Source organism: Apteryx rowi, unplaced genomic scaffold, assembly GCF_003343035.1.
Source record: "Apteryx rowi isolate R43461 unplaced genomic scaffold, aptRow1 scaffold_263, whole genome shotgun sequence".
Classification (NCBI taxonomy): Eukaryota; Metazoa; Chordata; class Aves; order Apterygiformes; family Apterygidae; genus Apteryx; species Apteryx rowi.
This window is the reverse complement of record NW_020449008.1, coordinates 823,259-844,608: the sequence shown is the minus strand read 5'-3', so window position 1 is coordinate 844,608 and position 21,350 is coordinate 823,259. Positions and strand designations below refer to the sequence as shown.

The window sequence follows — 21,350 nt, the reverse complement described above, 5'->3', positions numbered from 1 at the left end:
CATGCTCACATTATTGTTATGGTGRGGTGGTGTCTCTGATTTGGGTCGTGAGGTTGTCCATGAAATAGAAAAGCTCGGGAAGAGAAGGTAACAGCTGAATGTACTGGGTAGACTTTAGATGGGGTCAACTTTGAACAAGTGTGGGAAAAGTAAAAAGGGATGTGATTCTGTCCATCAGAGAGTTGGTGAGGTAGCAAACAAGCTTGGAGCTTTAATTCATTTATCTACTGTTTTCATATTCCTGACATCAGGTATTTGTTATACATTTTTTTGTTTGTTTGTTTTAACATGATAGGTGTTGTGCTCTCTTATGCTGTGGGAGAACGTTTCGTTTGGAGAGCGGAAACTGAAAGAAATAATCTAAGAGTACTAGTAGATGTCCTCTTTTAAAAGCATCTGCACTGGTGCAAGTTGTTAGTGCCCTTTACCTGCTATTTGTCACYGTTCTTACAGAACTGCCCACAGAGCATTTTGTGTGAAGACTTTTTAATTTGCCTGAGGTAAAATTTGCCAGGTGAGTTTATGCCAAAAATATAAACTCGTTAAGCTAATTTGGCTGACTTAGTCTTAAGTGAATTGAGGCAACTTCACACAAACTGTTCCACTGGTGATTACATCTGGTGCAGATGTGATGAGCATCCATAGACAGGCACATATTTTACCAGCCCAGCTAAAGCTTAAAGAGAACATCCATGAGTGAGATACTTTCCCCTTTGAATATTAGATACCAACCTATTCTATCAATGAAGGACATGTAACAAAATCTGGGAGACCTAGATACGATAAGGCCATGGATGTGGAAACAAGCTTGAAAACAAATCCTTACTCATCAATCTGAAGGCAAATAAAAACACACTGGTATGTAGTTATTTTTAATCCCTAGATTTTGAGCAATCTGGGGACCTGGCTCACAGTTCTTTGTGCTATTAGTATTATTTACCTGGTTCTTGCTGCAGAGCCAGTGGCTATGAGGATGTTGTGACTTAAGAGGGATAGAAGAGAAACCCTTTTTGCTTTTGCTGTCCTCAGCAAGAGGCCTTTGCCTTGTGGATCTCTGCCTGCTGGGGCAGATTGGCATAGCTATGGGTTAGATTCAATGTTAAGGGAGCAAGTGACTCAGACTATTTTTCCTTTTTGCTGGTTTTCCAAAGTCTAAACTAAGCAAAGTAGACAATCTGGATATCTATACCACCATATCTGCACTGATAAACTTAACTAAGACAGAGAAGCTCATGCAGTGGCAGGCCATCATCTGTGCTGTTTTACTGTTAGCACATTCCCTGACACAGCTGTGGTCTGTGCGGTTCAGCTCTCTCCCTGCCAGTGCGCTTCCCAGCACAGAGTGGGAGATAGCCAGAGCCAGGGACTGTTCCCAAGAAGCTGCATGGAGGAGGCTGTCTTGTCTGGGGAATTTGTCTCAGGGGATGTGGGTTCTGCTGTGTTCCATGTCCTCAGGGCCAGAGAACAGGCCCTGGTGTGTTTTATTTACTAGTATTGCTCTAGCTTTGGGATCCAGCATGCACAAAAGTCCCAGTAGGCCTTTTTCTCTGAGCTGCTTGTGTTGGTGTTCTGTGAGAGACATACTGCATTGTCTGCCTTGCTGTGTGAAAGTGGTGAAAGCCTTTGCGGTCCGTGCCTTGTCTGAAATGCACTGTGGCTAGTTCTGCACTTTCCATTCTATTCTCTACGGAGTAGTTAGCATTCTAGCATAAAGGAGAATTAGCATTCAGGCCATTTTTTAAAAATAGAACCAATACGTTAGCTGAAAATAGCACTGTTTTGTAACCAGCTTGTTAAAACACTGCTTTAGAATACGATGTTACATATAGTAACAATAATTCTATGAAAATGAAAAATAAACTGATTAATAAGTCCAAGAAGCCGAGACACTGCTTACTGAATGTTGTCAGAAATCATGCAGTTAACTCTTCTTTTAAATCTGGTCTTATTTATGCTGTTGCCATAAGTTTCAGAAGATCTGGATTCAGTTTCTTCATGTCCCATAGACTTCCTTGGCAAGTGACTATTGATTTTAGGGGCGTTTAGGCCACTTAAAAGGGGCATAAATTTCAGAGGATGAGTACTCGGCCCTTTCTGAAAATCAGGCCCTCCGTTATGTATTTAATTGGGCACTCAATATTGGACAGATAACACAATTTAGCCTTTATTCTGAATCATAAGTTTCACCTAGGAACATCGTAACAGAAGAATTGGGAAATATGCTGTCAAGGTGTATGCCTTATCTTTATTATTAAAAACCTCATTGATAACAATAAAGGTCTTTATTCTTAAGCCTTTTGGAATTCCAAGGTGTAAGAGAAACAGAACATATGGAACTGAAGAAGAAATATTTTTAAGGTTTGGGATTTTTTTTCTTCAGTGGAAAATCTAATTTTTCCTCCACTATTGTAGGCTTAAGATGAAACCGTCGTACTCACCTGCAAATACACACTGAAATTGGTGAAAGAGGAAGGCGTTTGTAGGCAATTAGGAGAACTATATGGGGAATTGCTTTACAGCACTTGCTAAGCCAATCTATAACAGCTCTAGCAGCCCTTATTTTTAATGAGCACTTATATCTACCAATGCTATAAAAAAATTATGAGTCATAATGGGTCCATTGCATTGTATTAGCTGAAACTCGATCAAGCGCTGGTAGATCAAATAAGGTGCAACTAATTGAGAGTGCTAGAAAATTTTTAATACTAACATTAGCATTCCTTTATTATGTTTTTCCAGATGACTTTCCAAACAAGGGGGTGAGTAAAAGGAATATATCAAAGACCCTCGCACCCTTGAGCTGCTGGTTTGTCCCATGTTAGCTAATATGGAGGGGAGAAACTCTTGAAATAAACTGCATTAGAAACAGTGGAGAGAAGGAAAGTTTTGCAGGAAGCACCCTGCTTTATAGCTGCCACTTCACCTTGAACAAATCTGTGATACTTAATGGTTGCACAGGAAAGCGTGCCAATGGTCAGAAAGTGGTAAGAGGAGCCAGAAGGCAGCTGCACAAAAGAATAGTTCTCCTAAAAAGACTAAATTTGATGTTAAAAGTAATAAATAAATAAAAAGGAATAACAGTGAGGCATTTGGAAATATTATTGGCTGTCTTGCTATGCTGTCTGTTTGCCCTTGGAGCAGTTACATCTACTGATAAGCAGAGGCTGTATGGCCATGAACTAGCTTTGCTAGTGTTGCTGAGATATTGGCTATGAAAAAGGGCACAAATGAAGAGTTCTTGTTCATCACAGGGGCTTCTGTAGGGCTGAGTGTGGGCTGGAAGGGTTCTCAACGAGTCCTGATTTCTGTACATCATTAGGTATCACTGAAAAGGACAGTGCAGCCCAATCAGTTCACTTTCAGACTGCTCTGACTGGGCTTTGTTTGCACATGCTCTTATGCAGCATGGAATTGTAGGTTCAGAGATCATTTAAAAGACTCTCCTAAAAACCTACCAGTTCTGGCAGTGGCTTATCACTACTGTTTCCCATCCCATCTCTTTCCAGATGTTCTGTGATAAATTGGAACACTTTATTTTCTCCTGAAGCATTATATTGACATAACAAATGAGCCTGTCAGGGAAGAGCATTTCTCAGATAAAGTGCACTGAAGTTCTCCAGATCCTGACTGGCTTCCTTTTAATTGGATTTGGATAGACCTAAACAAATTCCACATCTGTTTTGGCATATGACCTTGGATCTAGCAGGGCCAGCAGTCTTCCTCCAGGATGAAATGTGGATCTGCAGTCAGCAGTGGCTGGAAGAAGGAAGGGTGGATTGCTGGGTACTTACAAATATTGCATCTGGTGCCTCATGCCTAAAGACTGACAGCTTAATCCTGTTTTTCTTTTTTTTTGACTGTTTACTCTTTCTATACCATCCCCAGTGAGGGATGCACATACATGCACACACTTTCAGAAACATGGGGCAAAGATGTTGGAAAATATAAGAGATGCAAAATGTGATGTTTGGTTAGGGCCAAGTTTTGTGCTAGATTGGAATTATCAAAGGGGATTAAATTCAACTCTGACACCCAGTTTTCATATTTCCTTTAAAAATCTCAGTTTCAGCAATTTACTCTAGCATCCCTCCATAAAATGGTGGTTCTCACACATCTCTGCAGACATCATTTTAAGCCACTTGGTTCAAATGGTCAGTTTTGCTATGCTTTGTTCCGAGATGCAGAATCAGGGGCCACACCAAAAGACTCACATTTACCTCACACAGTAGCTAATTTAATAAACTCTCCTAACCCCAGTCTAGGCTTGGGCCTCTCATCACATGTGTATATAAAGTATCCCCAATTTGTTTGTCTTTCCCACCAGCTGATGTTCTCAGGGACCTGCCCTGGCATGCAAGTCTGATATTTGGATTGCTGTGTTAAGCCATCATTTCTGAACCGAAAGCACGTTCAGCCTTTTTTATATCTGTAATTTAGATTTCAGTTGTTTTTACTACTAATAGAGATGTAAGGAGGTTATATGTATTTCATTATATATAAAGGCTTTATCTGTTTTTTCTTTTTAACCACATAACCCTGGGGAAGGGGGCTGTAAAACACAAAGAAAATCAGGTTGATGACTGTTTTTAAATGAGGTTTCTAGGGGTAGGGGGGGATAAATTGTAATTGATTAAGGATGACAAGTAAAAAAATCAGAGTTCCCTCAAAAGGGAATCCCACTCGCATCAAGACCCTGAAAATCCTGAGTGGAGTAACTGAGTGCTAATGTAGAAGAAAATTGGCCCTATACACTGGGCGACAAAACTGAAAAGTTCATGAGTGGGAAAATTCAGGATCAGTGGTCCTCACGCATGTGTAGGGAGGAGAAATTCTAGCCTTCTGGCTGCCTGGAAACCAGAAGTTTAAACTGTCAGTTTGCAGTCTTTCCCTTTATAAAACACATATCATAGAAATACTGTTTGCTGTATGAATTGGAATAAGATGGAACGCTGGATTATGTGTAATTTGTGTGTGTGTATATACATATGTGCATGCTAATAATTAGCACCGAGGTTCAAAGGTTTAAAGCACTGTTCTAAAGAAGCTGCACTTGATCAAGATTTTTGTTTTTCTGATGGAAGCATATTTAGATAAAAACAATGAAGTCCTTTGAGCTTCTAAAGGCCCACTTCCTTCTGAATCAGAACCCTGCTTCCCCGTGCCTCCTACACACTACATGGATCACAGGCCACCTCCTCTGTCATCTCCTATCTCTGCAGTGCTCCATGGATCTGCTAGCCAACATGCAAAGCTAAGTGCATGGCCTAGGGTCTGAATTCAGTAAGGCCATGGAGGCTGCACTGCCTGGCTCTCACTCCTTAGTTATCTGGTGACTGTGAGGACATGCTGCACTGGTGATGTTTCAGCCCAGTGCTACCTCAACCCAGCATCCCTCCTGTATTCATAGAGGCACAATGAAGATGGTTTCTTTTTGCCTGGAGAGTAGCTGAGCAAGAAAAGACTGTGTGTCGATGTTTATCCCCACACAGTTATTCCTTTTCCTTTCATGGAATAAGTTTGCTGTAATAGCATTTTTCTTTGCAAGCAAAATTGGAAATACAGAAATAAATTACAGAGAACCCCAATGTCTCCTGTCAGAATAAATTTTTAATGAGAACAAGGGTTGTGCTCATAGAGTCACAAGGACTGATCCCGACTGGTACTATATGTATGTTAATTTTAATGTATAAAATACATGCTTGGACTTTAAAATGCAGAGTGAACAGCCTCAAGGGCCGGTTTGTATTAAGTCTGTGACAGCTGTCTCTGTGGGTGATGATAATGTAGAAGGTTTTTTTTCAAGCCCTTTTCATTTACCCACCCATCCATTGGTAAGGAAACAGGAATTTTATTCTCTAAAGCAATTCTCAGAGATGTACGTTCTTTTACACTGTGTCCAGACTATATTCCCACTAACTAGCCTCTAAAGTACAACAGATTTCTTTTCTCTTCTTAGCTCAGATTTAAAAAGTTCTAAATAATGATACACCAATTTTATGTTGGAACAACATGCAAGAATGTGTACAAAATGTGCCTTAAGTGCTACTTGCTAATTAACGTGAATTAACTGCGGACCGATTTTCAAGTTACAACAGGACCAAAAGGCATGATCTCTGAATTTGCAGCTAGTCTTTCCAAGAACATGGGGTTGTTGAAGCAGACAGGCATGGCCTTTATAAAGAGTTTTGAAACAATTGCTTGTTACTGTAGGTAATGCAAGAGAGAGAGAAATCCCTGTGTCATTTTCCTTACCGCTCACAATTCTTAAAAATTTGGTCAGTCCATCATGGTTCCATCCAGGATTTCCCATCCCCACATGATTTGTCATTTCAGCCATGGGGTCCTTTCCCTGTTAGCTCATTTTGACCTTCCCTCATTCTGTCCCTCCACCTCACCAAAAGCCAGTGCCCTTCTCTTCATAAGCCTCTGAACTTTGTTTGCCTGTTTTGAGGGTTTCCTACCCTCCCCTCCTACCTGCCTGAAGGTAAGGTCAGTTGAAATAATTCCCCTGTTCAGACTTCCTTTTGGAATATCTATTAATTTTCCAAAGAAGAGTCATTAAGGCTGAAATATCTATTGGTTGCTTTGTAAATTTCTTCAAACTGGACAGAGAGACATACCTGCGGCCTCTTAAGCTTATGAGTGACTTGCTATGCATTGATGTATTCAGCGGTTTATCCAATCCATAAAATGGAAGTATAAATAGATTCTCAAATCATTACATAGCAGTAGAATTGCCTGCAATTGAGAATAGAGGAGATGGTGTCAGTTTCCCAGTATTGCCACTAATGTATTTTGTGAACTTGGATGATCTCTGATTTGCTTTTTTTATTTCTAAAATGGAAATAGCAACATTTACCTAACTGGCATTCATAGTGAGAGATTCAGTGTATGCAAAATGCTTTCCAATTCATAGAGGAAAGGCTTGGGAAACAGAAACATGTTTATAGTTAAAGTGTTACCGAAGAAAAGTCTTGGATATTTTGAATGAAAGGAGATCTTAGCATGTTTAAAATAAAGCAAAAGGAACCGACATACTACAGTAAACACAGTAGTTGCGAACTTAGTTCACAGCAGACTCTCAGGCATGAAAGTTGTCATTATTTCTATGTCTGGGTCTCCCTTCATATGCTTCTGTTTAGATAAGGACTATAATACAATCTGTTCTCTTTCATTGTTTGGTTTATGCAGGCACAGGCTTGCTACAGGAAGTGGTATATCTAGTGAGTCAGGGAGCTGATCCAGATGAGATTGGACTAATGAATATAGATGAACAACTTCCAGTCCTAGAGTACCCTCAGCCTGGTCTGGACATCATCAAGGTACAATTTATTTCAAAGAAGTCTTTCAGCATTTGGGTATCTTTTTCCTAGGCTCCGTATTTGTCACTGCATCTCATCCTGTGTCCTTGTCCTTTTCATCACTGGACTTGCTCAGTTTGTTGGAATGATTCAGGGTATTATTAGGTTACTTTGAAATTGCTTTTATTAAGCTTTATTGTACTTTATTATGTTTTAAAACATGTTTCTTGATGTCCTAAATGCCTTGGCAACATATTTCTGTAGCAAGAGTCCTGAATCTCCCTTGCTTATGTAAGTAGAAGGCGCCCAAATGAGACAGATTTGATTTTATCCCTTCCCTGAATTTGCAAAAGAGGAACTTCAGATACAGAAATCTATAGACCCACTACTCTCTGGATTTACAGATTCAGATCCTTATAGACCCAGGATCTGTGGATCTACAGACTCTAGTGTAGTTTGAGGAGTTTGGAATATGCTACGTGAAATTACTTCCACACTATTCACAGAGAGACTAGTGACATGGCATATAACTGTGATCCTGTCTTTGCTGTAGCTACTTTTGATACAAACATATCTTGGAATGATTAGGCAAAATACTGGGCTCCATCCTAAAACATCTACAATGTTTATAGAACTGAGCTAGCTAAGGCTAGCATGGATAGATCTAAAGTGGTTCCAGTCACCACCAGCAGTAGCATCAGCCTACCTTGGGCTGAGAGTATTTGGGGCTCAAAGATTGCTTCTCTTTTTCATCTATGTGAGGCCTAGTGCAATGAGACCCTCAGTGTTACTTTAATGCAAATAAATGGTGGCATAGTGAATGGGCTTAGTTTGAGGTTACACATTGTTATCTATATGATGTGCTAGCAACTTGATCCAGTATCAATTTATACAGTTTTAACTACTGGAAGATGATTTGTGTCATAAGACAATTATTGTCTCAAAGATTACGATAGAAAAATACTCTGTGTGAAAAGTGTTTGCATACTTACTCAGATGAACCTTTGGATTGTTTGGCCTAAATCTGAGGATAAAATAAATTGCAAGATTAACATTTTAAAGTGAAGAAATATAGTATAGGGTTTTCTGAATCTCTGTACATTCAGAGCTTCTGAGGTTTTTCAGAAAATTTCAGTGGGAGCATCACTGGGAACAAAGTTAATCTGATACTAAGAATTTTCTTACAAATGGAAGCAGTTTGAAAAACACCAATTTTTGCACATTCGCATTCCTTTTGATATTTAAGAAACAGATGCAACTCCCTGACCAAATTCCTAGTCCCAGACCCCTATTAGTTTAAGAAGTGAATTTGTGAATGTGACACAGTACAGTAAAGGACTTTAAGTGTGATGGTTCAGGAGGACTCAGGACATGCCAAACACCTAATGCTCAATAAGAAATGTTTCTCTTTTTGTTTTATTTTAGGAACTGACATCTCCTCGCCTCATAAAAAGCCACCTACCATATCGTTTTTTGCCTTCAGACCTCCATAATGGCAATTCTAAGGTAAAAATGAATTCACATTTGATTAACTGTACCAGCAGCAGGTGTTTAAGTGCGGTGGGAAACAGGGGAAAAAACTCTTTCAATAAGATGGTTTTCCCCCCTTTCATAGGTAATATACATGGCTCGCAACCCCAAAGACCTGGTGGTGTCTTATTACCAGTTTCACCGCTCCCTAAGGACCATGAGCTACAGAGGAACGTTTCAGGAGTTCTGCAGAAGGTTTATGAATGATAAGTGTAAGAAACTGTTCTCTTTGCACAGGCTGCATTCCCTCTGCAAGTGCAGAAATGAACTGGATAAAAGTGCATTTTTGTTTTCCATCTACAGCAAGGAGATCACTACAAATGCAGGGCTACAAGTATTTAGATTTGTCCATGCAAACTGTGGCCATACCTTGTAAATAATTGCCTTACAATATTTGACCCCATGGGCTCAGTGGTGTTCCACTTCATTCAAGAAAAACTCTGGTCTACTTTCAAAGTTCAGTTTGCAAGATACCAGGTACCGTGTGGAAAGTACTGAGTGTTGTCAGAACCTGTTGATTTCCATGAGAGCTCATTGTGCTTAGCCACTTCCCTGGAGTCATTCCGTTCCTCAGGGCATTTTGTGTGGCAAGTCTTTTAATGTTTTTATTTCATCCTAAAACTCAAGATTTGTCCCTAGCAAGATACTCGTTAATGCACAAAAATCTCTAGCTCACATGAGACTGATCTGGACTGCATCAGTAAGTTGCTGTCAGCCCCTGTGAGTAGGCAGTTGGGCAAACTTGTAGACTGTAGCCTTCTGAAAATACACCATTATAGTGAGAGTACAACAACTTGCATTACAACAACTCATCAGCTGCTCACCCAGCCTTTTGCCAATGGATTGCCATACTTTCTAGCCAGCAAGAGAAAAAGTTTATTACCAGTTTTTTTACTGCCTTCTGTTTCTCTAAAAAATCTTCTCTATGATACCTTAATGTGATACTAAGAATTCACCAGAAGCCTTGTTCTCTGCTCTGAGACCAGGATCTCCTCTAGATCCTGTGCAGCAAACTTTCCTTCAACCTGGAATTTGGAGAAACTGATGCTAAAGGAACTGTGTAATACTGAAGGGGAAAAAAAAAAGTAAAAGCCAGCCAGTGGTGGTTAATTAACAGTCTTTACAAACCCTTGCTATTTTCTTCTGCAAGTGTGTGCAGAAAGGGTAAATGCTCTCCCTCCTTTCCAGCCCACCATCAGCTCTTTCTGTTGCATTCCCTGAGAATGGGAAACTTGTCCGAAGCCCCAAAGCAGGGACTTCAAGAGTAGAGACAAGAAAGACACATTAGAAGGCCTTCTAAGTTGGGAGGAAGGTTCTTTCCTCCCTCATGTAAGTGTACCATGAGTTATTGATATCTTCATCTTGTAGCAGGTAGCTGATTTATCACAACCTCCCAGAGTCAATAAAACATTACAGCATGTTCTGTGTGTCCATAATTGTACAAATGGAGTGTTTTATAATGCAATAAATTTATCATTTAGCTAAACATTTGCATCTCATGGAAGCAATGCAAGGAGCAGAAAACCTGCTTAAGAAGTCAAAGTAGTGCTGGAGGGAGAAGCACTGAGCCCAAATGACACAATCCCACTCTCTTTATCCCTCCTCAAACCTGGTCATCTTGAAACAAATTCATTGCATGTTAGCTCTGTTGTTTGAAAGTATACAGTTGGATGGGCAGGGGATTAGTCTTGAATATGCTAATTCTTTGGCATTATCCTCTAAAGCTTAAGGGAGTTTCTCAAGTAAAATGTAAGTAAACTCTGCTAATGCAATCTTCTATGGATTCTTGCCCTCTACCATTAAGAGCAGCTGGGAACATTTTTTTTTGCTTGACCAGTGTGAAGCTTCTTCCATGATTTTCTTTAGGAGCATATGGAACAGAAAAAACAAAAATGGAGTTTTTCACATACCTTGATAAAAATTGAAAACGAGTCAGCTGACTTAAAAATGACCTACAAAATATGACTTTTCCTATGAAAACTGACCTCTTTGTGTAATGAGAGTGTGCCATTTACCAAAATAAAACAGTCTTTTTCCAGGGAAAAAGGTGGCTTCAAAATACAAAATTAAAAAAATTAACACTTTAACATTTTTGTTAGCTGCTTTGCTGAAAAAATATTATTTGGTGGCAAAACATATTGAGGAAGAATGTGAAAAACTGTTTGCCATACTTGCTTAGCTCCTGCTTTGATTATCTGAAATACTTTGAGGCAACTCATCACTGATAACAAATGAACATTCAGAATGTATTTCACCTTGGGTTGTCTTTCTGGTAATACTGACAGCAAAAGATATTCCTTAAATTATAAAAAACAGTGCTGACCTGTGCTAGACCCACACAAATTGATTGAAATCAGGGCAAATGTTGACTTTATCAGACAAGTGGAAAATAAAGGAGGAAAAGTTATAAGGGTAGTGTTAGGACTTCCAGTAACCACTGCTTCCACAGTGCTAGGGGCACAGGTCCTCCCCAGGCAGCACCTCCGCTTATCTTTAAGTCCCAAACCCCACACAGCAGATGTGGGGAACTGAGGTCAAAGCTGCTGGTGGTGCACAGCAGATAGGAGGCATAAGCTTTTCATCACTGGCAACCCTGCACCTTGGGCCTGCTCACAACTTGTAATACATGGGGAGTGCCCCATCACATCACCCTATGGTTGCAGGGGCAGTCAACACCCACCATGGATATCTGGTTGTAGCCCAGATTTACTGTACTTATACTAGAGATACTACTGTATAGTACTGTATCTGTACCGTAACTGAGATAATTGATAACAGTATAACTGAAACCATGTTCTGGCGTATCTACAGGAATGTTTCTAGCTGCATGGATGTGTTCAAAAAATAGCAATAGAAGAGAATAGACCTAGATTTTAGAGGGGGCAAAGATGTAATGATAAATAGAATATTCTGCCAGTAGATCTTTAGTTTTCTAGAAACAACAGCAAAGCATATTTATAGGTCTGTTTCCTCAATACTTGTCTAAATAAGAAAGGACAATGGTTGTTAGCAACTCATTGCCCATCATAGAGGATGCTCTATCCAGCTGTCCACTAATGCTGTATCTAGCTTCTAGGTGAAGGAGGCTGCAGTATATGTTAATTGCAGGAATTCGCACAGGTTGGAGTCACTGATGATTTGGCTTCTGCAAGGATATCTTTGCAATTTTTATGTTGACTCAACTTCTGTTCAATAGTGAGGCATTATTAATACTGAGCTCCAAAGAGGTCCACCGTGAAGTATGGTGCTTTTTTCAGTTGAATATCTTTAGTTCTTCTGAATATTCCAAATTGATAGAAACTTTACTGTTTTTCAACAAAGTTCCTTGCTATGCATGGCAATGGGGAAAACCAAACACAGTTCACCTTGGACTATAAACCACTTCAATTAATTTATTTTTCTCCTTTGTTCCTTTCTGAAGAGGGATTAATAACAAGTTTTCATAGTCCTCATGTAAATCATAATATCTTCTGTATCTGTAGTAGGATATGGTTCGTGGTTTGAACATGTCCAAGAATTCTGGGAACATCATATGGATGCCAATGTACTTTTCCTCAAGTATGAAGATATGCACAAGGTAGGTTAGATTTAGCAAAGAGATATTTTGTTTACTTCAGCATCATAGCATTTAAAATATATGAAGTCAAAAATTTGGTTCTTGTGTCCATATTTGTGCTCCCCAATGTTTGATCTCATTTGTAAAGCACAGGCATCCAGTAGCTTCCATGGACTTCCAGCACTTTTGAAAACCCAGTAATGTRCTCAGGAATCTGCCTGCATTCCAGAGGCACTTAACTACTGGCACAGAAGGGAGAGATGCGTAACTGCTGAGCACTTGCTACACTCAGCCTTGGGCATTCACTTAAAAGAAATCTCTTACTCTGTGTGCTATACCAATGAAAAAAAAAATATTTCTCATAAGTGTTTTGTCTTACATATTTGGCATTTATTCTGATTATCTGGGTGTCTGTGAACCAATCTTGAAAGCAATTAGGGATGAGAATTTGGCATAAGGTGAACATAATTCTTATAGTATATTGGCTAATAAATCCACTTTATTGTGAATCAGAAATTTATTGAAAATACTATGTAAACTATGTAGATTTCCATTTCCCATTGCAATAATATACTTTTGAGAATTAATGATAATATTCAAAATGCAGATTTGACTAACAGTTGGCAAACTAATGCAAATGTAGGAAAAACCCAGCTCCTATGTCTAAACCTGCAGAAAGGCAAAACCAGGATAGAACTCAATAAGCTGGGTAAATTATAATTTGAATTTGAACTCAGTAAAGACGGGCAAATTATAATTTGAATTTATTTTTATTGTATTTCTGATAGAGTAGGATTCTAAAAGAGGGTGTAACATATCAGGAATAATTTTAAAAGTTTTGTAGCAATGATTTCAAAGCCGTCATTCTGAATAATAAAATATTCTTAACTGTCCACTGAAGGATGCTGCTGAAAGTTGAGAGCATCACAGTACCTTTCTTCTTCCTATTAAACATTGACATTTTTTTCTTGCCATCCCAGAAGAGTCTTATTCATATATTTCTGAGGGACCCTCTTCAGGGTTCTGGATACATAAATTAATGACTGCTCATTCTCAGAGACCCCATTCACCTCATCTTTTCCTTTCAATCTACATGAACACATTTCCAGAAGCTGACAGTGAAGGAGGAGCTGTTCTAACATTTGTAGTCATGTRTTTTACCCAGACCAAAATGCAAATAATTCCTATTTGCCCCCCCAAATATGCTGGTATTCCAAAGTGATCTCTTAAGGGTGAGATGTTGTCTGAAATGGGAAGCATCACAATTACTTTGCAGTTCCCCGTTCTCTAATATCTGAAGAAGCAAGCTTGCTCTCCACCCATCTGTCTGCCTTCCCTGAATAAGTTGGAAGGTGTGGGTTTGTTTTCAGCAAATTTGAAAGGTGGTAAAAATTTCAGATACTGATGTTTCTGCAACTTAGGCATTTGTATTTTTCATCTTCAGCAGAATGCAACTCATTTTAAAATTAATGTCATTTAAAAAATAAATTCATTTAAAATATTGTAAAATAAACTCATTTTTAAACATTCTCTTACAGGATCTAGCAACAATGGTTGAGCAACTGGTGAGGTTCTTAGGAGTTTCTTACGACAAAGCACAGTTGGAGTCCATGGTGGAACACTGCCATCAACTCATTGATCAGTGCTGTAATGCAGAAGCACTTCCCGTTGGCAGGGGTATGTTTAAAACCCACAGTATAACTCTTATTGTGGAAGTTGCTGGAGGCAGCTGACAGACTAGTAACCTCCAGGATGTGTTAAGATGTTGGCAAAACACTGCTGTATAAATGATGGGAGGAAACTGTTAGTGCAATAGAATGTTAGTGGCTTGTTTGTTTTGAGATAAAGTTAAGTAGAAGTGACTAGAAAAGAATGGAAATATTCAAGATCAATGGTGCATAATTCAACGCCACCCAAACCTGCCTTGTAAAAGAAGAGGAGATGTCTTTGGCTTACTTCAACTGATTGAACTGATTTGGCTTACTTCAGCTATTCAGGCTGAGAAGACGCTTGGCTCCTTCGGACCTTTTGCATGTCAAAGCCCACAGAATTCATACAGTTCATCCTGGGCTGAGCTTGTGTGTTTCATTATATCAGACTTTCTAGAATAGCAGATAATACTAATTTGAAGGCATCAGATGACAAGAACCTGCAGTTTTCCATATGAGCTTTTTCTTTTCATTGCCTACTTCAGTTGTTTGAACCATGTACCATATTTCTAGCTTGAATTTGTCCAGGTTTGGCTTCTAGCTGTTTATTCTTGTAAGGCCTTTCTCTAGGAAACTAAAGGGCCTTTTGATGGGCTGAAACATCTGTCCTTTGAAAATGGCAAGAAAACCTATCCTTTCTCAGTCTTCTTTCTGATAAGCCTAACAGAATGAACTCAGTAAGCGTCCCTCAAATTATCTTCTGTAGGCTGCTTTACAGCACTTAACAGCTCTTTTTAAAAATGAAGGCATAAGAGCTAGATGGAGAATTCGTGTCAGCCTCACAAATACCTTATCCAGACATAAAATGACTTCAGAACTGGAATTTTCTCCCCCCCCCCCACCTTGCTTTGTTTGCCCTTCCATGTCAGCAATTTTTGCTACAGCATCATATATGAAGCTTGTGTTTATCATGACCACAAAAGCCTTTTCAGAGAAACTGATTTACAGGTTATTATCCCTTACTATGGGAGCATGGTCTGAATATTTTGTTCTTAGGCTTCTGTGTGGGAGCCTTTTCCACACAACCTCTCAGCCATTCTTCTTGTTATCTGCAAATTTTATCAGCTATAATTTTATAATTATTTTCAGATCCCCGATAAAAATAACAAATATCATCAGACCTTCTTGATTACTAATTTTGAGTTAGCCAGTTGTTTATTCATTTAATATCCATTTTATTGGGATTATATAATTCTATTTAAAAAACCCCACTAAAATCAAGTGCCTTAGGAAAGTCTATTGTGTCTTTGCATTCACCTTTAATCAGTCAGACTGTAATCTTATCAACATTTAATCAGGTTTGTTTGAGAAGATCTTTTTCCCATGAAAGCAGGTTCACTGGTATTCATTACTACTGTTACATCTTTTTTGGCAGAGCCTTATGCCAATTTTCTCTTCCTTTGCCCAGATTATCATCAGAGTAACTGACCTGGGTAACTTGTATTGTTTGTACCTTGGCATAAACTTTTCAGAAGGTCAGTCTTTACAAAGAGCCATTGTTCAGACCTCCTTGTTGTTACTTGTGACTGTGCAAACCTAATATGGAAATGTTCTTAATACATTCTAGGAGGGGGCTGTACACTCTAGTTCTTAGAGTAAGAGCTGGAAACCAGACTCCTATGGGCCATTTTCTGTCATAACAGTGATGTGGCACCTCTTCTTGCCCCAGTTCACTTATGCTATGGTAAATGATGAGTTCTTGAAATAAATGCCTCAAGTTTACTGGCTTGAGGTAAAATTCCAGTGAAGACAATGACTTTGCAGTTTCATTGAAAGACCAAATATATTTCCTATAATTTCTGGTAAAGTCTTCATTGCCAAACATGCTGTGTTCTTCTGCTATTAAATATCTTGCTTTAAATTCCCATCCTTCCCTCCCCCTAGTTTTTCAAAGTAAAATTCGACATGTAACATAATGTGTGTGAAGACAACAGACCATCTCATTTTCAGTAGGATTTTACTGCAGGTTCCTAACTCTAATTATCAACTCAGTTCTCTGCTGTTAAGACAAGATCTCCAAATAATGAGTCTGGTAAGATATCCTGAGGGCTTGGATGAAGTGTGCTAGATTTTGCACTTACTAAAATAAGTGCAAGATTGTACAAACAACAGAGCTACATTTTCCTCAGTTCACTTGGATGAAGTTGCACCAAAACCAAAGTTTGTTCCTAAACTTTATGATTCTGAGATCTGTGGAGCAGTAGCACAGCTGCATGCTATGCACAGCCACCATCCTGCCTTCTTGCTCAGTGAAAATCAGAAAGGCGGTTGCAAAAGAAAGGTGAGATTGTCATACCAGAGAAACCCAAGAAAAGAGCAGAGCTGCTGATGGGACCTTCCACAGGGCAGAAGGGGGAACTACTGTTTCTACTGGCCAGTTCATGTCCATCCAGATAAACAGGGTGATGCCCACTTTTGCTGCATGCACCATTCTGTAGCAGACCCCCAGTCAAGGATCAAGGGCCTCTTTTTACTATCTTCTAGAAATCTTTCCAAAGAGAAGACTCCAGTTTGTATTAGAGAAGGAGGGGAGCTACCGCAGTTAATTTAACATTTTGTCATTTGTTCATGGTATGCTTTTTTTWAAAAAAATCCTTATTTTGAATTTCTTTTGTTCACTGTCTCTGGCTTTTACAATATTTTGTTACTTCAGAATGCAGCTTCATTAACAGATGCTTTTTTCCTCTTCTGTTCATTTATGCGACAGAGAACTGTGGCAATAACATGATGGCTGTAATTTGTTTCAAATATTTTAATTTGTCATTAGTTGCATCTACTTTATTATTTTGCTTTATTTTAGTTCTTCATTTTTTTTTCTTTTAGCATATTTACTCTGAAGATAATCCTGAGCTGCTGTGAAAGCAGAACAATGATTAGATATGTTACTTATATTTGACTCATATCACATCATAATTTACACAGTTGCATGATTCAAATCATAAACCAGGTGGGTGACTTTTTGACAAGTTATCAATCCGTATGGTAAAAAAATGTTACAAATACTCCACTGCTTATGTCCTTTATAAAACTTGTCATCTGTCCTTAGGTATTGTTAGGGAGATTCAGAAAAAACATGCTTATCTTTTCCAAGCAAGGGAAGAAAATGTTTTATCATTACTGCAAGGGAAATACAGGTTTTTATGTTTCATGCTATACTTTATGCTAATATAGTTGCCAGAGCAAAACTGAAATCAGTATCAGATGTTTATGATTGCAAGAATTTTCTTAAAGGTCTGTTGGATACAGGAGAAATTTGACAAAAACTTTAAATCACACCTTTTCAGTCAGTGTCAAGTTCTTTTGATCTTTGGATCTTGAATACATGGTGGACACTATCATATCTTCAGGAGTTCTAGGAGAGTCCTGATTTCATAAAACGACCCTTGCCACACATACTACTTCATCGTGTTAATGTGTAATTTGTGGAGATTTCAGACAGTTTTGTCCTTGAACTCAATTATAGACTTGCTGCACAAAAGCAATGGTAATTAAATTAAATGGGTATTCTTCATATGCATCAAATGCATAATTAAGCTCCCTGCATGTAGTTTTGTTCTTGCTGTTATGATTAAACTCTGTAGTAGCATGGTCCCAATTCTCCTTTCATTTATTCCAGTTGCACAAGCCTGGATTTTATCTTTATTTATACTCAATATAAATGAGAAGAGAATTGGGCCTCTCAGTCTGGTTACTCCACGGGGCTGATTCACCAGCAAGTAACCCTGGCTGACTTTGGTTAGGTTAAATAAATTTAAACTGTAGTGAAACAGTGGTGAAGAAGGCTGCAGCATTTGACTAGTGACTTCAGCGCTGTCAGGCAATATTATTAGTTGGGTTCAGTAGAACATAAAAATTTTCCATACATGAAAACGTGTTCAGTGTCCATAGTGCAGCCTCCAAAATCTTCCTATTCCTTGTGCACGAAATTAAAATTTATATGGCACAAACTGGGTACATCATGGACGTTTTCTGTATATGTAATCTAGGCACTCACTCATACTTGACAAATTGCTTTTCTCCATTTTGAGAACCTTAAATTCATCTGTTGAACTTCTTATATTCACCTTTAAACATAATATAATAGAAATTAATGATCAATATTTTATATCAATAATCAAAATTCAGTAATCAGTTTAATACTCAATATCTGACATTCCTTTTGGATGTGTCTCCAACCAGTGTATGCTGAAGGTATATTAATCTTGAAATGTATACCTGTTGATGGCATTATTAAACAACCATAATTTGCATGGAAATCAGAAATCCCCAATTAAATTAATATCCAAAACAAAATCTGTATTTATTATTGCTGATTAAGGCTATAGAGCACAATCTCACAAAATTCTAAATTCTTCCTATATAATAATCATCCCATGCAGATGGTAAGGCGTATGGTACCTATTTTAAGACTTCACAAGGGTTGTAGCAGGGTGAATTGGGGAAGATACTAAATCAGCCTCAGGTCTCATTAAATTTCAATGAAAGTTAAGGCTTACTAGCATCTCACAGATGATACTTGGTACCCTGCACAGTTAGACTAGAAATTTGGTGTCCTGTCATGTCAGCTGTCTAACCTGTGTTCCTTCTCTGTGTTTCAGGCCGAGTTGGGCTATGGAAAGACATCTTCACTGTTTCAATGAACGAGAAATTTGATTTAGTTTATAAACAGAAGATGGGAAAATGTGACCTCACATTTGATTTTTATTTATAAAAAATGCATGCATATGAAATCCAAATATAGCTAGAAGTGCTTTATGCATTCATTTATTACTTGCTGGACAAACTACTGTAGCTATTATGTGTAACAAGATTTAAAGAAAGGAGAACAATCTAAGTAAACCATAGCAAATGCAATTATCTTTGATCCTACACAGCTGTTTATCTTTTAGTATTTTAATCTTTTGTCCACATGCAAGAACTTCCTAGACAATACTAGAATACTCAGCTGTTATGGAATGTATTATATGCGTATAAGGTATGTATCATATATGCAACTAGAATGTACACCTTTTCAGCCCCACATTGATTATTTATGTGTTTTATAGAAGCTTTTCACTAAAACCTAAATAAATGTCCATAAACCAAATAAAAATTATTTCAGAGGGAAACAAGTAACAGGTCAAAACTGTATGCTAGAATGATCTCAGGGGTTAATTGTCACATTTATTTTTATAGCTGGTATATCAAGTACAAATAAATCCCATTCCAAAATAGTAACTGATCAAAGTGGGGTTCCCATTAAGTTCTGCACTCCTTTATCTGTATGACTTAAGAGTGGGTTCTGTGTACTGCCATACTCTGCAAGTCAGGCCTTGTTATGAAATATAGCTGTGATTGTCACTCCAGTCCAAAACCCACCCATGCTTTCATGGATAACAGCATGCAGCTGTTTTTGTGGTGGGTAAAGTTCAACTCCATGCAAAAGGTCAGCAAACAGGAGTCTTTCAAGGCTAGTCCATGCCCTTAAAATGCAACTTAAATGCGAGGCATCTAGTGCAGATGTCTCTCTTCGCAAATACAGTGTCTCTGACCCATATCAGTTTCCTGTGTAGATCTGAACTTCACCCAATGGGTACAGTAAGAGAAGGCAAGGTGCTGGGTATCCTCTAGTTCTACCAAAATCCTGAAAGTTAAGGGCACTCAGCACGGTTCACTGTTTGTACTATTGGATCCCATCACACCTACSTGGAAGATGGATGCATGTTCCAGTGTAAGCAGGCAGAGAAAACAGCAGCACTGAAGGAGAAGAGTTTAAAAATATGCCACCAGATGGGAGTATTGCACAAATATTCATGCAGAATACAGTCTCAAGAATTATTAGCCATGAACAGTCTGGATTATTATCAAGATTCAAGTTTATTTCTGTACCTTTATTATGTTCTATGACAGTTGCACAAACAGCCTGAAACAGGCTACTATCACAATAAAATTCTCCAGAATTATTTTATCATTGTTCCTTTACTTAATGACATCTATGTTTTTTAGGTTCTCAGCTGCAGGAGGCCCATTTTTGCTAGTCTGCTATTCTGTTGCACTAAAAGCCGTGAGGAAGGACTAGCATATATTTAGTGTTTTAGTTATGTTGGGAAACAAACTGTCAGTTCAGCAACTGGCAAGTGGTGTAGCATGATGTGGCTTGACAGCACTTTTCCTTGTATATTTGTGAGTGAAAATGCTTTCAGTGAAATTTTATTTCTATTTTTATATTTTTAGTACTGTATGAATATTAAGCACTACACGTTATACTTCTGTGCTTGCTTGCTTATTGAATAAAAGATGTGTTCCATGCATTGTGGTTTGCTCATTTCATAGACCTCTTATACAAACCACGTAGGCTTCCTACAAGCCACTGAGCCTCTCCTCTGCACACACCTCCTAACTTAAAACAGAAGGGCCAAAGAATGATGGTTGTCAGATCAACCCAACGATCCATCTGACCCAGTGATCTGTCTCTGATAATAGCTCGTAAAGAATGACTAGGCAAGAGTATAATAGAGAGCAAACCTATAGTGATAATGCCGGAGTATAGTCTCCCACCCAGAAGCTGTAGCTATGGGATTTTGTATCTTTGTGTTTAATAGCCCTTCACAGGGTTTTTTCTCCCCCCTCTTCCTGCTGGTATTGACAGCATCCCATGGCAATGAGTTCCTCATCTAAATACACACTGTATAAAAAGTGGGGTTTTTGTTTGTTTAGATCCTGCCACCAGACAGTGTATTTTGATGTCCCTTTTTTTCCCTTATGTAGATGATGGACAGGCACTATTCAATCCATTCAAGATTTTACAGAATATTATCTTATACCTCTTAGGCCATTTCATGCTGATGAATCCTTGTCTGTAGCATATAGGAGATCAAAACCCACAAACTACAATGAGCAACAAGAAGAGGAGAGAGAAAGGATGTCTCCAGTGTCTTGCTACAGAGGAAGGCAAAATCTTCCAACAGTTCCTACTAGAGTTAGAGGAAAATTTCATTATCACCAAAACTCTGCTGTCTCGCTAAATCCTGAGAACATGAGCAATACATCCTTTCCAGCTGCCTAAAAGGCTTCTTGTATTTCTAAAGACACCAGTGAAYGCTACTCCCATTACTAGGCACAGCTTACCTCCTGTGTTGCAAAAGAAAACAAACCCCTTGTCCCCAAAGCCATTGGGATCCGAAAAGCCATGTTTTTAACAGCCAGGTGTATACACATAGAATCACAGAATTGCTGAGGTTGGAAGGGACCTCTGGAGATCATCTAGTCCAACCC

General features: G+C 38.6%; 1 protein-coding gene across 1 annotated transcript in view; it reads left to right on the top strand.

Annotated features, from left to right (window-relative positions):
• SULT4A1 (sulfotransferase family 4A member 1) overlaps positions 1–21,350 on the top strand; it is a 31,771-nt gene extending 10,421 nt beyond the window's left edge. Inside the window, exons 2-7 of the mRNA XM_026067827.1 lie at positions 7,192–7,322; positions 8,727–8,807; positions 8,917–9,043; positions 12,314–12,408; positions 13,926–14,064; positions 18,695–21,350. Coding sequence (XP_025923612.1) covers positions 7,192–7,322; positions 8,727–8,807; positions 8,917–9,043; positions 12,314–12,408; positions 13,926–14,064; positions 18,695–18,807 — 686 coding nt within the window. The 3' untranslated portion in view covers positions 18,808–21,350. The remainder of the gene's footprint in view (positions 1–7,191; positions 7,323–8,726; positions 8,808–8,916; positions 9,044–12,313; positions 12,409–13,925; positions 14,065–18,694) is intronic.